The following is an 18591-nucleotide window of genomic DNA, read 5'->3' as shown; positions in this document are numbered from 1 at the left end:
GAGAGCCACACATTCCCATTCCTGCTTCAAGGGAATAGGGTTTCCAGTGCTATCTCCACAAAGGATAAGTCAGCACGTTGCTTGTGGCTTTGAACTAATCCAGATTTCAAGTTGCATCATGATGGATCATAGTTACATCTCTGTCAAAAAGCAAGCTGGTGTGCTGTAATAGAGAGAAAAAGATAGACTCTATCGTGATTGTATGAGTAACGGATTGCTGTAATAATGCACTTTGAGCACTCCAGACCTTCCCAAATCTACTTTAGAACTGAATGCTGTGGTCAGTCTGTCATCTCTATTATCACTAAACGTGGGCTATATTAGTTAGGAATAATTACATTTTCAAGTAAAGGTTTCCTGCCCCTGCTTACATAAATGCTGTCATTGCTGCTCTTTTTTCTTCATGTTGTGATTAAATTGTTATTGGAAAGGAAAGCACACCTGAGAAGATAATATACACTGGTTGAAAGTATGGCTGCCAGAAACGGGAGCTTTCTGAAACCTTAATTTTTGTTTTATTGGACACGCCGTGGATTGTTCAAGCCACAACACAAGACAGAACAGAGGCCAGTCAACACAGACACAATAGATGATAGAGCAGCGACTCAGGACCGGTCCAGCCGGGTGAGGCAAATGAGAACAGGCCAACCTGCGTTGCAGGGCAGACAAAACACCAAAGATGCCCAGCACACAAAGAGAGATGGATAGACTGACAGAGGAACAGGAAGCTTTTTAGGGTGTGTTGGGTAGGATATTTAGAAGGGAGCAGGACTGGGGGGGGGGGCGTAGATCATGAGAAAATAATTACAAGTTCTTCTTTCCATGCATGTGTTTTCACAACTTTTAGCAGATGGCTTGGAAAAAGAAATCAGAAATTAACCCCACAAACCAAAAATGAGTATTTCGATCCCTAATGCAATCTAGGAATCTTAACAGAAATAAATTCTTCCACATCTCCTCTCCTGCTGCTTAGTATCAGACTTGGAGCCTTATAAACAACTGGCAGAGTCCTAAGAAGAAATGCAGCAGTTTAACACAATCCGCAGTGAGGAAGGAAGCCACAATGCTTTACATGCATTGAGTCAATGATGTCACATCCCTTCCGATCCATATTAAGTATTAAGGTCTGTCAATAAACATAAAAGGTAAACAAAATATTTCTCCACCCAAGGGCAAAGTGGTGAGGTGGATTATATTATGTTTTTATATTTTATAGTGGCAGGAAAAACATCTGCTTGAAGCCAACTTTGTCTTTAAAGACCTTTGGTAAAAGGATCAAGAAAACAGGAAGGAAAGTTGTACGACCAGGTAGGCTGCTCTATCCCCAGAGAAGAAACCTGTAAGGACTGTGTTCACATTGAACTTCCCCAATGCTGCTACAAAGAAGTGTAGAACAGCAAATCTTGGAAAAATGTATTTTTTTTGTGGAACAAATGCCACAAATCTCTTTGCTAGTATGGCCACTGACACTCTCGCTGTGGGATCTGGGGTTTTATATTCAAAATAGGGAATGTTTGAACAAAGGATATAAATTTTCTTAACACTAAGAGAGCTTAGGACAGATGTGAAACATGGAAGAACATGGACAGTGGTCTTGGCGCTCTAAATGATGCATGCCATACATCTGTGCCTGGTTGTTGTAGAATTATACAAAAGATTTCAACAGGATTTTCTGGTCACTTTTCTATCTGTAGCTTGGGCACATGAAATTATGGGCAAAAGAACAGAATAAACACACACAAATTGGAAACATAAGTGTAAACAGAGCTTTGCATTCAGAGCTGGAGAATGACTCGCCTGAAGTTTTGGACAACTCCCCAAATCCCTTACCATTGGCCATGCTGGCTGGGATTTGTAGTCCAAGACATCTAGAAGGGCAGGGACCTCCTACCCCGCTCTAGATGTATACCCTGGCATGCCTTGCAAGTCTCCCCAAACTGAACAATGTCAATTGACACACTAAGATTCAACATACCAGTGATTGTCAAGCTTCTTGCAGCCTAGAGATGATTGCTGGTGAGCTTTCTGTAGTGAGTCGCAAGATTGGTTCTGCTACAACCAGAAGCTACTTTTGCTATTCTTCTTCCTCTGAAATAGGACTCAGGTGTTTGGGCTTCTCAGAATTATATTATCCTCTTGACAAAGCTGAGAAATAAACCCAAGATTTCTAGCTGACTTTCCTGACCCAGATCAGATACACCGAGATAAATTCTTCCTCCTAACTCATGCTTGCCTTATATTTTGCTCCTCTGGCCACAAACTCCATCCCTTTCCCTTTTCTCTCTCTCCCCCATTTACCTTTAAGCTCAATCACAATCAAGACATGTCTATCTTTGATAGACTCTGATGCTACAAATAGCTAGAGTGAATTCCACTTTCCTGTACACTATTGTTGGAAATACCAGTGGTTCTTTCCCCCCATTCTTCAGTTATAATTATTGCTTCAAATGCTGAAGGAAAAGTGGTGAGACGGGGAGGCATATATCCTTGTCAAAAGGGGAAGAAAGACCAGAGACACGACCAAATAAAATAAAATAAAAACACACACAGTGCTGGTTCAGTGTCACTTGCCCTCATGGTGTATGATCCTTAATATGCTCTACTTGAAGAAAGTCCTAGCTATGCCAAAATGGAAGTATCATGCAGGCACCAATTAACAGCCACCCCTGGAATGTACCGAATTTCACCCCAAACTGTTGTCAAAGTGCAACAGCTCCCTCGAGAGCAGATCAGTGTCCCCTCAGAGTGCTACCAAATTTCCCCATACGATGGGCTCCCACAGAGAGGATTTCTAACCACGGTGAGGCCTTACCTCATACCAACAACCAGAAGGAGACCTGAAGAAGAGTTCAATTCCTTTGAAAAGGAAAGTGGTACAAAAATAACCCCCAAAAAGGGTGCAGGGGAAGGGAACGGACCAACAGCAACCCTAGAAGGGAACTGCTAAGTGTTTAAAAAGAGCCCAAATGTCCAGGTTCCAGACAGCTCTGCAGAAACAGTCACACCAATGCCCCACAATTGTTCTTTGCTCAAATGTGTGGTTCTTGGTGTCATGTGAGCAAAAAAAAGAGCAAAGTTTGCTAGTCAGCTTTCCCCCCTCATTTGCAAGTTACTTCAGGTCCTTCAGTCTCACTTGCCTCATCATGTCTGTCTTGGCCTCTTCTGATCCAGGTGGTGCTAAAGTGCTTCCTGAAAGCATCTGTGGGCAATCCAAGGTACCACCAGAAATCTGCCTGGCCAGCAGGCAGCAGTGCGAGAATGAGACATGGATGGTTGCCACTTTTCTCAAGTATGTGGGCATGTGAGAGGGTTGCTTTGGAAGTGCATGGCATAAACACCTAAGAGAGAGTCTCCCCTCCCCTCCCCACCCCATCCCACCCCCTGCGACTTTATGAAGTGCTGGTATTCCGGGATGGCATGCCTCAGTCCTCTTGTGCTTAATTGTCAGGGAGGCGGCCTCCATGGCCCACTCCCCCCACGCTTTGGGAGATGGCAGAAAGGCACGGCTGCTCCTACAGATGCTAGCGGCTACCACAAGACAGCGCTGTCCATGTTGCTAAAGCCAGGTTCGCCCCTCAGCTTCCAGTAACTGCTGTTGCTCACCCAGGATTCCTTGCCATTGGCATCCACTTGCCGCCTGCCAGGAAGAAGAAAGGAGAAACCTTTAACAACCTAAGTAAGAGCTGGGCAAGTGGAGCTTCTGGAGCTATTAGCGCATGTGGTGTCATTCCATTGCAACCTATGTCCTATGCCTGCTCTTCTCTGGCAGCCATTTGTTCTTTGTTGGTGTTCTCTGCATGCTCCACATCAGGCAAAGAGAAGAGTGCACCATGTGTTATTGTCATGTTTGGTGGTGCTAGGTAAAGGTTTCCCCTGACGTTAAATCCAGTCATGTCTGAGTCTGGGCGTTGGTGCTCATCTCCATTTCTAAGCCGTAAACACCTCCAAGGTCATGTGGCCGGCATTACTGCATGGAGCGCCATTACCTTCCTGCCGGAGCGGTACCTATTGATCTACTCACATTGACATGTTTTCGAACTGCTAGGTTGGCAGAAGCTGGAGCAACAGCGGGTGCTCACTCCACTCCCGGGATTTGAACTTGGGACCTTTCGGTCTGCAAGTTCAGCAGTTCAGTGTTTTAACACACTTCACCACCCGGTGGTGCTACACTTTTGCATTTTATGATAAAGGTAGTGAAATGCTTTACAAAAATCCTATATACCCTAGAAATGTTATTCAAAAAATCAACTGAAAAAATTGAGTCAACCTATCCACAGGTCAATCTGAGTACTGTACCTTATCTCTTATCAAGGACTATCCCCTTATCTAAGTAGAGTGGCGAAAGGTGAGAAATCAGCCCTTCATAGGAGAACATAAAAGAAGCATCAATCCCCTCTATTCTCTCCAGCTAGTCCCTTGAGGCAGTTTGGTGCTTTTCCCCTCTTTGTGGAATGACCCTTGACTTATCCATGGGTCCCATCAAAACCCATTACCCCCCCCCCCCCAAAAAAAAAAAACCCTGACCTTGACTTATGGTTCACTTATATGGCCAGTGTTTAGAATAAATTGCGTAGGGGAAGGGCTGAGAGACTGAAGCAGAATATAGAAGTGTGCTTGATGTTGGGAAATGAAGTTATACCTTCTATGTCAGTGGTTCTCAACCTGTGGCTCCCTAGATGTTTTGGCCTACAAGCCAGTTTACCAGCTGTTAGGATTTCTGGGAGTTGAAGACCAAAATATTTCGGGACCCACTGTTCTATGCAATTGCTCTAAAAAGTGAGAAAGCTTTCAATCCAAATAAAAACTGTGTTCACACGACTTCATGCTCCCATGATCCCTATTGCTAAAGGCAAGCTGCAGTTGAACAATATAATCAATCAAAGATTGCCAGGGCCCCCTCTCTCTCCTCCAACATCCATTCCAAAATATGTGTCCCAACAAGGACAAGAATTCCAGAATATAACCAAACAGGGTTGTAATCCCTAAAAGTTTATAATACAATATATCAGTTAACCTTTGAAGGCAGCACAAGATAGAATAATAGAATCATAGGACTGGAAGAGACCGCATAGGTCATCTAGTCCAACCCCCTGCCATGCAGGAAAGGTACAATCAAAGTACCCCTGACAGATGGCTATCCAGCCTCTGTTTAAAAGCCTCCAAGGAAGGAGCTTCCACCGCACTCCGAGGCAGAGAGTTCCACTGCTGAATAGCTCTTACAGTCAGGAAATTCCTGAAACATTAGGAGGAATTTCCTGTAATTTGAATACTTCCTCCAAGGATCTCAAAATTGATGTGTGAGACCCCCTTCTGTCAAAGCAAATTATGAGACAAAGCTTCACGTGCTAATATATAATAATTGGTCTACATTCACCTACTGTGTTTCATGACTGAAATAGGATTTGAACTCCAGTCTCCTAAGTCCTAGTCCAACATTACAATGCATATTACATCCTTGGAGAAATGCTAATATAAAGATGAGAAGGATAGTATGACTGGGCTATGTGTGTGGCAAGAGAGAAAAAACAGTCTACCTGAAGAATCGTGCCTGATGAAGAATGTTATTATCATCCATCACCCGCCGCCGGTCTCTCTGTAGCTGTTCAATCCGTCTCTTCTGGGACTCTGCGGCCTGCGCATTTCCCTCTTCTAAGTACCTGGAGAAAGTGGAAGTGAGATATGGAAGTTAGAGAGCTTTCAGTTCACACAAAATACATATTTATGGGACTTTGAAGACAATCAGGATATGAATGGGAAAAGTGTCATCTGCTCTTGACTGTGTCTTTTCTGATTCCACGGTTTTCTTTTCTTCATTTTTCTATTTTATGACTGAAATTATGGACACAGTAATATGCTTTGAACACTTTAATGACACAAATGTAGAATTTTTAAAAAATGTTTTATTAGTTTCTCTGCTCTTACCTTTGGTCAGGTCTCAGCCGTGTGTCTGTAGAAGGCAGGAGGCGCTTAAGTTCTGGTGTTAACTCATTGAGTTCCAAGGCAAACTGAGTGAAACCATAGTTCTTCTCATAATCCCGAGGCATGGGATCTGGAAAAAAGGAGATGCAAGCAGAGAAACACGTGAGAACAATGTTAATCACTTCCCTTGACAATCCAATACTGAACACAAAAAGATGGAGTCAATTTTAGTCCAGCCCCTCAAAGCCATCCTAAAGTGAGTTGGTTTGGTTTTTCATCATGCAAAAAGGATTCAGACAAATATTGGAACAATGTTTGCATCCTCAGATCAGAGAACCTATAATTTAGTCTTAACCATTAGGGCCTTGAAGTTGCCTGTTGGCAACCTCAAGAATTTCATTGGGTTTTCTTGAGCAAGGGATAATACTCAAGAGTTGGCTTTGCTTTGCCAGTTCCTTCTTCTACAGCACCTAATATTTGTTGGGGCTCTCCCATCCAAGTACTAATTGGAGCACAGACTAAAGGAGTGGTTCCCAACCTTTGGGCTTCCAGGGGTTTTGGACTTCAGCTCCCACAGTTCCTAACAGCTGATAAGATGGTTGGGATTTCTGGGAGTTGAAGTCCAAAACACCTGGAGGCCCAAAGGTTAGGAAGCACTGGACTAAAGACACTAGAAGGAATCTGGTGCATATCAATATGGCCATCAATAAGTCTGCTAGTTTCCACATTTTTAGAAACAAAATGAAACATGTGCTTTCAGGATTAATAATGAAAGCTAGGAAATAGATCTTTTGTTTTACATTTCATTATGTAACACAATTTGGAAAAAAATCTGTTCCTGTTTTGAAAGTGTTATTTCCTGTTTAATTGTGCAGTACTTACCTTGAAAGTAGTTGTTATACTCCAGAAACTTTGTTTTTGTGGCTGCCACAAACTATGTTGAATTGGTTGAGACTATCAGGTTTTCATTGAAAAACTATAGCAAAATGTGCTGCAGGATGTCCGGCAAAAACAAAGTTTTTGCAGTTTAATAAACTTTTCCCATGTTTTTATGACAGAACTAATTAGAAAATGACATTTATAACCCCGGAACAAAAATCGTGTTACAGGAAAAATAAAATCTCGACCAGAAAGCAAGGTTTCATAAATGTCACATTCATCGTTGCTTCAGAACTGGACATATTTACTGAGTTTTATGATTTTTAAATTGTATGCCAGATTTTCCTGTTTAACATATCTCTTGACTTCATAGAATAGAATAACTTTATTGTCATTGTACTTTGTACAATGAAATTAAATGCTTTCCCCAGCACACGACAAAAACAACACACCTATCCCTCCACATTCAAACCACCACCACACAGCCCCCCCACCAGTCATACAATGTCTATACAAAAAGTTTTTTCAAGTTGTCAAGCTAATAAAACCAAATCCTTCCAAAGATCAGAGCCATAGAAACTTTCAAGCAAACTCAACCATTATGAGATGTGAGATCTTGCCCATCATCCCCTTGAGGAGGACAGGTAGCTGTACTTTCCCTTCTGCCCACTTCCTCAGTGAGGTCAGTTCCTTACTGGGCCTCCAGATGCACTTGCCGACAGGGGCCATCCCACGGTACAGCCCATCATGCCACTTCCCAAAGAGCCGGTGGATCACTTTGCCGCTGTGGCTGAGAATGGCGCCCTGCACCTCGTTGACCCCGGAGCCCCAGTACCGTGCCTGTTGGAGAGAGGAAGGGGGTGAAAGCAGAGAGAATGGCTTCATATAATCAAGCAGGAATTGGGTCAAAGATGAAAGGAAGGAGAGAAATTTAGGACAGGGAGAAATACAGGAGTAAGAGTCACTGCCAGACAGAATTATTGTCTGATCAGAACTTGGAACGTGATTCCAAAAAACCCTAAGATGCTAGCATTAGCTATCACTTTTAAAAAGGTACAGAGCATTAACATTTGCATTTATTTGTGTATCATGTGTTATCAAAATATTACTCAGGTGCTGGGAAGCTTTTAGGGAAAAAAAGTTGTTATGTGCATTGAAGCTGACTGCAACGTTTGGTGACCCTTTCATAGGGTTTTCCTGGAAAGACTTAATCAAAGGTCACTGCCTTCTCTACGGCAGAGAGGATGACTTGTCCAAAGTAACCCATTGGTTTCCATGGCTCAGTGGAGATGTGAACATTGGTCTCTCCAAGTTCTAACGCAGCACCCTAAAAATACTTCTTAAAATGGCCAAATAACCCCTCAATTTTAAAAAAGTAATTTTTGTAGTAATGAGAATATACTACTAAAATGTGTTGGCAGTAATTTATTTATTTATTTATTTACAGTATTTATATTCCGCCCTTCTCACCACGAAGGGGACTCAGGGCGGATCACATTGCACGTATAAAGGCAAACATTCAATGCCATAACATAGAACAGAGACAAACGCAGGCACGGGCTGGCCTCGAACTCATGACCTCTTGGTTAGAGTGATTTGTTGCAGCTGGTTCCTAACCAGCGTGCGCCACAGCCCGGCCTATTCCAGGGATAACAGGACATTGTTCTTGCTGTGTATCTTCAAGTCATTTCCAACTTATGTTGACCCTAAGGAGAACTTATCATAGGGTCTTTTGGGTCTGGGAGTGTGCCTTTTGTTATCACAAGGTGTACTGTGTTGCAGGTAACATCATTACTTGTGGCACATTATGGCCAAGCTTTAGATCTTGTTACAAGGCAGACTTGTATGTTCAAATTCAGACAGAGAGTGATATCAAAAGAAGAGTGGAGGAAGAGACCTGGGATAACAACACCAGAGGTTGGGGTAAGGACAAGAAAAGAGGAGTATCTATATGCCAAGAGCACAAACTACTATAGGCTCAAATGTACCTTGCAGAAGGTGAGTTTGCAATGGTAGGTGCTGTCTCTTGTGTTGCGAATCAGCACCTCACCATAATGCTCAATCCAGCGTTGGCCACTCAAGATGTTGTGGATGCAGGAGGTCACCTTGTTCCATTCATAGTGATCTCCAAACCTTATGTTGAGAGAAAGAGAGCTAAGTAGGGGAGCAAAGAGTTTTTTCGGGAGGAGCGCTTCGTTGGAGTACTCTACAGGGTTGAGAGAGAACAGGAAATAGGACTGGCAACTCACCTGGGAAGGTGGACATTCACTGTACCCACAGGGATGATCTCTAGGGATTTCCCCCAGAACTTATTCTTCCACTTCATGTCTAAACAAAGAGAGAAGGAAGAAGGGAGGTCAAGCCAATTATTTTTAGGGGCACTCCAGATGTTCTTGGAATGCAACTTCCAGCATCCCCACTAATACCTACACTGGCTGGAAGGATGGGAATTGCAGTCCAACCTATTGAAGATTACTAAAGCCACGGTTCTAACCAGGTGTGATTTAAAAACTAACAAAACAGTTGCTGTGAGTCTGTAGCTATGCTGATATAAAAACACCATCCCCTAAAATGTAAAAATGTAAGGCATTGTTTCACTGGTACAAGAAAAAACATTTTATACATGCTTAGAAAACATCCTTTTTTATCTTCAAGAGCTGAACACCAGAGCTGAAAAATGTCTGGAATGGAAATAAACTAGAAGGTGATTTTTGACCCACAAAGCCAAGGCCACACTCTCCCCACTGTTGTCCCCTCTGTCCAGCCATGTCCTTGCTTTTACCTTGAAGCCTCACCTTGCCAGAAAACAAAGTTGTCGGACTCTGCATGGCAGGCAGAGACAGGAGGATGGTGGCACACCTGCAATTGGAGTGAGGGGTGGGGGCAAGAAAAACAGCAATAAACATCCAGCCTTGCCAAGACGGCAGTGTTGCAACTATCTCAACTGGCAGTCACCCAGCCTCTACACTTGAACATCTCCACTGATGGAAAGCCCAGGCAGAAAGGTGGCATTGGTCTTATCAAAATCCATAGCTTTGGCTCCAAAACCTGCCCACTAGTTATACATGAGTATATATGGTATGCCTAAAATATTTCTCCTAATCTATGACAGAAATCTGCTCCCCTGTTGATTCCCACCCACTGGTTTTTTCTCTGACCTCAGATACATCATAGAACAGTTTTCCTTGAACATCTGCACAATGCCTGCTGAAATAACCAAAGACTGCTTTCATGTGTCCCTCTCTTTCTTCCTGACCTATATCAAACACAGTTGTAGTTTTTTTACCTGTTCACTGATAAAACGAAAACCTTTGTCTGGCCGCACACACTCATATGTTTCTCCTAGGACAGGGTTGAACGGCTTGCTGCCAGCGCGGAAGTAGGTAGAAGCGTAAGCGGATACGGCAAAGGCAGCCATGCAGATCTGTGCAGCAAACATGGGAAAAAATGATGTTAGGAAGTGGCTACAAGAAATGGAGAGAGACACGCAAGCAGCCAGAAAGTAACTTTACATATAAACCAATGGCCAATACTCGTAGAAGAAAATAAGCCTCTTTGACACTATACCAATGATTTCACGAACACACATGACAACATCTTATAAAAACCTGTGATGTGTAGGGGTTTTTTTTTCTTGGGGCGGGAGGGTTGAATTCCATATAAAAGAGTTCTAATGCAACATCAAACTACAAATCCCAAGGTTCTATAAGAAGCAAACACAACAGTTCAATTGGAATCACAGTGCTATAATTCTGTAGTGTGAAGGAGGTCCTATGCTCTGTTATTCATACCATTTTCCATACATGACACTGCAACATCAGGAAATACCCAAACCAGCTGGTGATCTCCATGCCAATGGGGGAACTGAATCTACTTTGGTTTTGATCCAAACTGTAAAAGTGCTATCCAGGATGCTGAACCGCATTCTCCAAACAAAACAAAACTCCACTAGTCCCTCCACTTGAATGGGTTTGCCCTCAGGAAAGAGGAGGCATAGCAAAATACACATAGGGAGGATGTTAGTATTCATACTCTGGATATGGACAGTCACAGGTTCAATCTCTGAAGGTGACAGGTGGGACAGCTCACCTAGTACCTTCCTTATGTTTTGCACTACAACTTCCATGTTCCCTGACCACTTCCTAAGTTGAATGGTCCCTATGGGAGTTGCAGACCAAGACATCAGGGAGAAAACAGGGTGTATATCCCTGGGTTCCAGGCAGGATGATTATGTGGGACACACAACAGATAAAATCAGCAGAAGTACATGAGAACAGCCATGCCGATTCTATTACTGCCCTTCCCCACTCTATCACCTCACCAAACCTAACGGTAGGGCTGGCTTGTCAAACAAATATGTAGAAAGGGCATTTTTGTCTGACCACCATAACTCCCATTCTAAAGTCAGGTAAGGAAGCAGTAAGAAGGTCACATACCAATCTTTCACAGGGATCCAGTGTGCGGCTGGCTGCATCCAACAGGGCACTGTACTCTAGTTCTTCACAAAGCCGCTGCAAGGTGTTGAGGGGCTCATTCAGCTGGACCGGCATGGACACCTTGGAGAGATCCTTGCCAATGTTGTTGCGAAGGATGTTCCACACACTGACATCACTGGCGTGGACATGAGAAGCCGGCAAACAGTTTCGGCGCATTATCCCAGGTCCTGGCCCAGGGAGGTACAAAGGGAGAGGCACCGGAAGACTCAGCATTGCTTCTGTAGGTTCTCCAAAACAGTGCGCAATGGCTGGACCTGTGGGGAGGTAGACAAGCAACTACTGTCCCACTGTGTATTGATCACCTTGCTGACTCCCCTATGTAGTAACATAACCGCCAGAAGGTGGGCATAGAGTTCTGCTGGAGAAACCTAGAGATTCTTACAAGGAATCTCTCTAGGACTGTGGTTCTCAACCTGTGGGTCCCCAGGTGTTTTGGCCTACAACTCCCAGAAATCCAGCCAGTTTACCAGCTGTTAGGATTTCTGGGAGTTGAAGGCCAAAACATCTGGGGACCCACAGGTTAAGAACCACTGCTCTAGGAATCTCTAGGTCCTCTCTAGATTCCAAGAGAGATGTTCTCTGAGTAGAAAAATATATATGGTTTTTCCATTTTTGGAGAGGTCCTGCATCCCAACCCTTCTGAAAGTGGAGGTCTACCATATATCATGGAGAAGTGGCCCTGGTCCTTTGGAGATACTCCACAAAACAAACAAACAAATAGGGACTCCCTAAGGGTTGGCACCAAAGGCCTATGGTTTTTGTCCCTCTTCTGGGTCCCCACCTCTCATCCATTGTGTAGCTCAGTGGTTATCAACTTGGGGTCCCCAGATGTTTTTGGCCTACAATTCCCAAAAATCTCAACCAGTTACCAGCTGTTAGGATTTCTGGGAGTTGAAGACCAAAAAAAATAAAAATAAATCTGGGGACCCCAGGTTGAGAACCACTCGTGTAGCTCTTTCCCTCTGCAAACAAACCCACCAAAATAATTTCCTGGATCAACTACCTTTGTGGAACCGCCCAGGTCCTCCTGCCACCTCGGCCATTTCCTCGGAGATGCTATTAGTCACTTCGCTGACGCAGGACTCGTCATCTGTGGCCTGGAGGAGCAATAGGAGGTTACACAGGCCAAGGGAATTGCTGACTTTGCCAGGAAAGAGGAAGAAAGGAGGGGAAAGGAAATGGCTGTGTTGGCGTGAAGGGCATTTGTGGCAGGTCAAGAGCTTGAGCTAGAAGCAAGTTCAGAAAATCCAAGGCACCTTACCAGTATATGTATAAGACAGAATTCATCAAAATACTAAAAAGACCCCTGGGGTACTTCGAAAATGTGGCAGGATGGGGAAAATGTCTATAGAGCTCTGACCACAGCTATGTTATGAATTTTGTGGGCACAGGCTCAATTCTCCCAGACAGTCAAACTCTAAAGAACAAGACAATGTCTGATGGGTGAGCTTGTAAGTCCCAATCTATTGAAAAAATGGAAGAGGAAGGGAAGATAATAGCTGGAATGTCTCCCCAGCAAAATGACCAACTAGAAATCTAGAATTTTAATGGACAATGAAATTTATCATGAGGTACAAATGGGAAAGTTTAGGAGGCAAAGAGTGAATGGCAGAGAAAGGTTTCCTAGGATCAATGAAGACACTAAGGACTGAAATGCGGAGATCCCTGAAGTAGAAGGAAAGGAGAAGCCAAGACTTCAAGTTTCTAAACAGAAGGACTAATAAAGAGAAGTAGTTCACTTCTCCCAAATCCTACATGCTTCCTCTGCATGAGCCAAATGACTTCTGGGACTCACTACAAGAATGCCACAGTATTGGAAGCAAATACCCAGAGTTACATCCAAAAAGAAAAACGTTGCAGAATAAAGGAGAAAAGAAAATATGAAGGATATCATTCTGCTAAGTTTGCACCTTCCAACAGTGATATTAAGCTAAAAGAGGAAGGCTGAAAAAATAAAAGGATTCCAGAGGTTGTGAGATAGGGAAAGGGAGGCAGGGAGTGGCAAGGGACCAGCAACTGCTAGGCAGGAGGGAGTGGCGTGGCTGCTGACTAATTCACAAAGGGTGAAAGAGACAAAAGAAAGAGAAACGTGAAACAATCGTAATAAAAAAGAATGGGAGATGTAGCTATATTTTTAATGTTGCACTCATCTAGTCTATTATTTAGCAGTCTTGTGGCTTTCTAAATCAATTATGTAATTATGATAGAACTGAGCTATGTATATATTTTGAAGTTCAGACACAATAATTTATGTGTAAATTAATCCCTTTTTTCAAGTATAACTATGTAATCCTGCAATGCAGAAAGGAATAATTTCATCTTTTTTTTTCACTTCGTGTGTAACTGTAATTCCTTTTATAGTTACAGGTTGTCACCATTTTGATGTGTTTTGTTTTAACGGGTTCTATTTTTTCTGATTTCTAAAATACTAAAACCTAAACATAACTAAATTGTAACTTCTGAACAGGCAGGGATTACTTTGCCTGAAACTGTAATGGAAAGTAGTGACTTTTCAAACATTAGAACTATAACTGTGACTAATTATTTTGTGTCTTTCCAAACCTTGGTATATATAGTGGACCCTTGGCATCTCCTGGATTAAAGGACCTCCCGTGGATACCAAAATCTGTGGATGCGTAAGACCCATTACATACAACAGCTTAGTAAAATACTGTCCCATATATAAATGGAAAAAAACCAAGATTTGCTTTTGGATTTTTTTAAATTATCAACTTGAGAATGGTTGAATCCATGGGTAGAGGTTTTTTTGATATAGAGGACTGACTGTAGTCCATAGAAGACCATGCACACTCAGAAGTGAGTCAAAGTGGGCAACATTAAATTGGGAAATGACAACATTGGTGTTGTACTTGGTGGTTATTTCTTTATCAGGAGGAGTTATTGGTTTACTCAAAACCTGAACATGTTATCACACAGAGCTGAACATGAGCACCTGCAGCTTGAAACAGTTTAAACTAGAACCATGCAAATTATGCATCTCAATTTTCGACTTTCTAAATGGACATTCCATAGGCACAACTAATCTCTCTTAAATGGCCTCATTTTCAGCCCTCATTTTCTAGCTGTAAAGATTTCTGCTATTGTCAGCCACTTTCCCACCACTCATGGAGATCTGTCCCAGATACTAGATTGCAGCCACTTGCTCTGCATTTCATTATCAGATTAATTTATATGCCATATTTACATTCCATCTACAATAAGACTCCCAACAGAAGTTCTCCAGCCTCTCAACATACAGGTTGAGTATCCCTTATACTAAATGCTGGAAACCTCAAGTATATTTGGATTTATTTTATTTTATTGTAGCATATCTCTATTTTCATATATAGTATAGTGAGATATTTTGGAGAAGAGACCCAAGTTTGAACATGAAATTGGAGATAGGATCCAAGCCTAAACATGAGATTTATAGTTGATATATATCTTATATGCATAGTCTGGGGATAATTTTAATAATTTTTACGCATCAAACTTTGAGTAAAAAGAAACACCAGAAAACAAAGTTTTCACTATTCTGGCAGCCACCCAATTGAACCATTTTGGATTATGGAGTAATTTGGATTTTGGATTTCCAAATAAGTGGGGCCCAACCTGTATGAGGAGTAGCAGAACTTGGAAATATTGCTATTTTGGACTACATGTTGGAAGGGGAGATTATAGGAACAGTCATCCAAAACATACATTTCCCCCATGTTTTGGAGAAAAGCTTCGGAGTTCTGGGAAATATATGTCTTTTAAAACTCTATCTTACAAAGCATTTTAATGAGCATCACATCAACTAACCTCATTTTCAGAGGAGCTGGCTGATAGGAAGACCTCGCAGGCGTCAAAGAACTCGGTGTGCGAATCCGAGAGAGACACGATGCTGCGATTGGATAACTGCTGCTCCTGACTCTTCACCAACAGAGTATTATTTGGCTGCAGACCAGAGGAAGAAAATATGACCAAGAGATCAAAAACTTACAACAGTCATTACTGAGACTTAATGAGTCCAACACAGAGAATACCTAAGTGACCACCTGCCCAGCTCACTGCAGTATCTTTGATGGGCTTTGGAATTATTTTAACCACATTAAAGTACATTGGAGTGCACTGAATGACAATTTAATTAACTGACAAGTGCTCTGTTGACATCTTCAGCATTAAGTCAGCAAAAACCAGACAGTCCTTATGAGTACAGCAGACGGAGCTTTCAAACATTTGGGGACTATAATTTCTAGAATTTCCATCCACCATGGCTGCTGGCTGGGGGACTCTAGGAGTTATAGAGCCGAAAAGTTATTTGCTTCCACCTTTGGTGACAGCAATTTCCTGTTTGATATCAGTATCAGATGCTCAAAGATGCACTGCCTTTGAATTTATAATGTCTGCTTTTGATACACCTGTCTTCCACAAATCATCAACTGCTTCTTTAGCCACAAGAAGAAAATATATGCAACTGACAGCAGAGGTCAGATAAGGCGCTGTTATCCTTTGTTTCTGCAAGCATTACGTCCCTTCTTAATTTTTTAAAAAGACATTTTAAATTTATTGTAGCCGTTGAATTTGACTGTTGGATTTTCTTAAGCTAGTGTAAAACTATAAAGCTCAGGATGAACTGAATAATGCTGCGGCTAAGCTGTACACTGGGAAAGAATAACATTGAACCTTACTCGACCGTATACATCTATTAATAAAATAGATATGTTCCTTGCCATTACGTCTTTAACAAACATTTTGATAGGAGAGGCAGAAATAACAATGGAATATAAGGGATAGGTTCTTACAGCATGAAGAAAAGTTCAGTATAGTTCAGCAACCCTTTAACTTGAATAATTTGTGAAATAAAACCAGATCAGGCAAGTCCTATATAAATAAAGCATTTTTAAAAAAACATTCCAAAATATATAATAGGATAATTATTTTTTCTTCCACCGGCTTTCACTTTTCTTATTCATTCTTTTTTTGGTGGCTAAACATACAGATCTATGATTTTCAACATATTGTGGGGAGCTGGTAAGACAGGCATATCTATCATCCACTTTTCTGTGTGTTTTGCTGTTCAGGCATGCTTAGTAAGACATTCTAGAGGCAGTTGCGGTTTACCATGCCTCTTGTAGACAAGCACTCAGAGACAGTAGAGTCAATTAAACAGAATCTCATTCCTTTGCAGCTGAAATGGTTACTGGACATCTGCTGAAACCCAACACCAATATAACACCTCCTTTCCCAATCCTCCAAATGTCCATGTTGCTAAAATAAATCTAGATAGATGAAGGAGCAGGTGATAAAACTGTAGCAGTCCAAAGTACAAAACACTTTGTAAAAAAGAGCTTCTCGGTCAAAGCTTTGTTAAATGTAGGTACATCTATAATCAAGGAATGACTGAGTGTCCTTAACAGGTTGTTATTTCAGCTTGGATTCCATGCATTCTGCAAAATGGGGAAAATGGGATTGTTGGAAGTGTTACAACTAGATTGTGTATGTAAAGGACTTTTAACCTATGTTCTATGACACAGTGGGAAACCAGATTACGAAAGGTTACAGATTTCCCACACCGCAGCAAGAGACCCACTTTTCTTCACTTTTCTCCTGGTATAAGAAAGTAGAAGGAAAGGGACAGGTTCTTGTGCCACAAAGAAGAAGGAGATTTCAATACAGTTCAGCAAACATTTAATTCAAAACTAACAGTGTGTGAAATAAAACCAGATTGCTTTGCAAACAGGATTTTAATCCTGATCAGGAGTCATGCTTTGCTTACAAATGCCAGCTAAGAGGTGATGGTTTTGCATACTCAGTGATTGAAAATAACCAGGGAATTGTCCCCCAGTCATCCCCACACATACTTGCACAGGGAGCGGGTGGATGGAGCATTTGGCAGCCATGATTGCAACCATTATAATGGGCCAGATGTTCCTTCACCCAAATCCATGTATTTTGAAATTATCCATTGTATATCACTTTGAGCAACCGTCCCACAAGGATTGCTCACCTCATCTGGGTTGAACGAGGCAAAAGAGTCCAGGGTAGTGTCTGAGGAGATGGAGAGAGAATGAAAGCGGCGGATACATTCAGGATTGTCCAGTGTCTCCAGAGAAGTCTGGAAATGGGAAAGATGGGTGCTTGAAAAATTGATGGGTTATAGGGGCTTTCTGGGAAAGGGTGGGCAAGCTGGGCTGTAAGTGCTCCCCACAGCCCATTATTCTGTCCCCTGAAATCACTACTTAAGAAGACCAGCCATAAAATAGTTTTTAAAGCAATTTTCAACATGTTTTGGGGCAATTTTTGACCCCAAACAAACCAACCCTCCCCTAAACCCACAACCTGCCCACTCCAATCTAAAAGTTAACAACTAGGAAGATGTATTTCTACAACTTAGAACACATAGTTAAGTCAGTTAATACTAGTGTAGGTTGATTGAGATTGCACTGTTCCAATGATAGGACAATATGTATATACTCCAAAGGCCTCCCCACATCAGCTCCCATGTTCCATAAATCTTAATTTCAGAGAACAGGAGTTTGAATGCTGAGGCATGAAACCATCAACAGGCCACCTTGCTAAAGGACCTGGCTCTGTCCTTACCCCAGCTGCAGAAATGCCATAGGCACCGCCACGTCCCACTGGTGCCGGAGGTCCGGCAGAACGCTGCAAATCTAGCGTCTGTTGCAGTTCCTGAAGACGGCCTCGTTCCGCACTCAGAACGGCTAATACACTTGTGAGGGACCCATGAACTGGCAAAGGAAAGGCATTTGGAAAAGAGAACACCATGATTTTAAGGAATTCAGTGTTGAGTACAGACTTCATAATACCTCGAACACCAAGTTTCATTTTTAAAATGCACTCAAGTCTCTAGCTCATAAGGGGACTATGACCGAATACAGTTTAGAATCAACATAACTTAAAGAATCTGCCTGCCTCTTGTGCTAGACCAGTGGTTCTCAACCTGTGGGTCCTCAGATGTTTTGGCCTTCAACTCCCAGAAATCCTAACAGCTGGTAAACTGATTGGATTGTCAAGGAGTGATAGGCCAACCACCTGGGGGCCCACAGCTTGAGAACCACTGTGGTAGACAAATCCACATGACTCATTACAAAAACTGGTGCCTTTCTAATGAAGACTTTACCAGGTCCGATGATCTTAAAGTCTAATGAAGACTTCAGGATCTGGTCTACCAGCTACTTTAAGTCCCTTCTGAACAAATACTTTGGATTTTTGGCTGTATTATTCAAAAACATGATTATAAACTAACTGTGATAAAGCATGGTACAGTATTTATATTTAGGGTGCATCTACC

At 42.2% G+C, this 18591-nt stretch overlaps 1 protein-coding gene across 3 annotated transcripts in view; it reads right to left on the bottom strand.

Annotated features, from left to right (window-relative positions):
• Positions 1-492: 492 nt before the first annotated feature.
• osbpl7 (oxysterol binding protein like 7) overlaps positions 493-18591 on the bottom strand; it is a 51838-nt gene continuing 33739 nt past the window's right edge. For all 3 annotated transcript variants that reach the window (XM_008113436.3, XM_008113435.3, XM_008113437.3), the window contains 13 exons: positions 17880-18028; positions 17287-17394; positions 15099-15233; positions 12298-12391; positions 11235-11548; positions 10085-10222; positions 9594-9657; positions 9048-9126; positions 8787-8931; positions 7494-7638; positions 5923-6049; positions 5535-5657; positions 493-3637 (listed from right to left, as the gene is read on the bottom strand). In XM_008113436.3, coding sequence (XP_008111643.2) covers positions 3529-3637; positions 5535-5657; positions 5923-6049; positions 7494-7638; positions 8787-8931; positions 9048-9126; positions 9594-9657; positions 10085-10222; positions 11235-11548; positions 12298-12391; positions 15099-15233; positions 17287-17394; positions 17880-18028 — 1730 coding nt within the window. In that variant the 3' untranslated portion in view covers positions 493-3528. The remainder of the gene's footprint in view (positions 3638-5534; positions 5658-5922; positions 6050-7493; positions 7639-8786; positions 8932-9047; positions 9127-9593; positions 9658-10084; positions 10223-11234; positions 11549-12297; positions 12392-15098; positions 15234-17286; positions 17395-17879; positions 18029-18591) is intronic.

The sequence above is a fragment of the Anolis carolinensis genome, chromosome 6 (genome assembly GCF_035594765.1).
Source record: "Anolis carolinensis isolate JA03-04 chromosome 6, rAnoCar3.1.pri, whole genome shotgun sequence".
Taxonomy (NCBI): domain Eukaryota; kingdom Metazoa; phylum Chordata; class Lepidosauria; order Squamata; family Dactyloidae; genus Anolis; species Anolis carolinensis.
The sequence above is the reverse complement of the archived record's forward strand: the minus strand, read 5'-3'. Positions and strand labels throughout refer to the sequence as shown.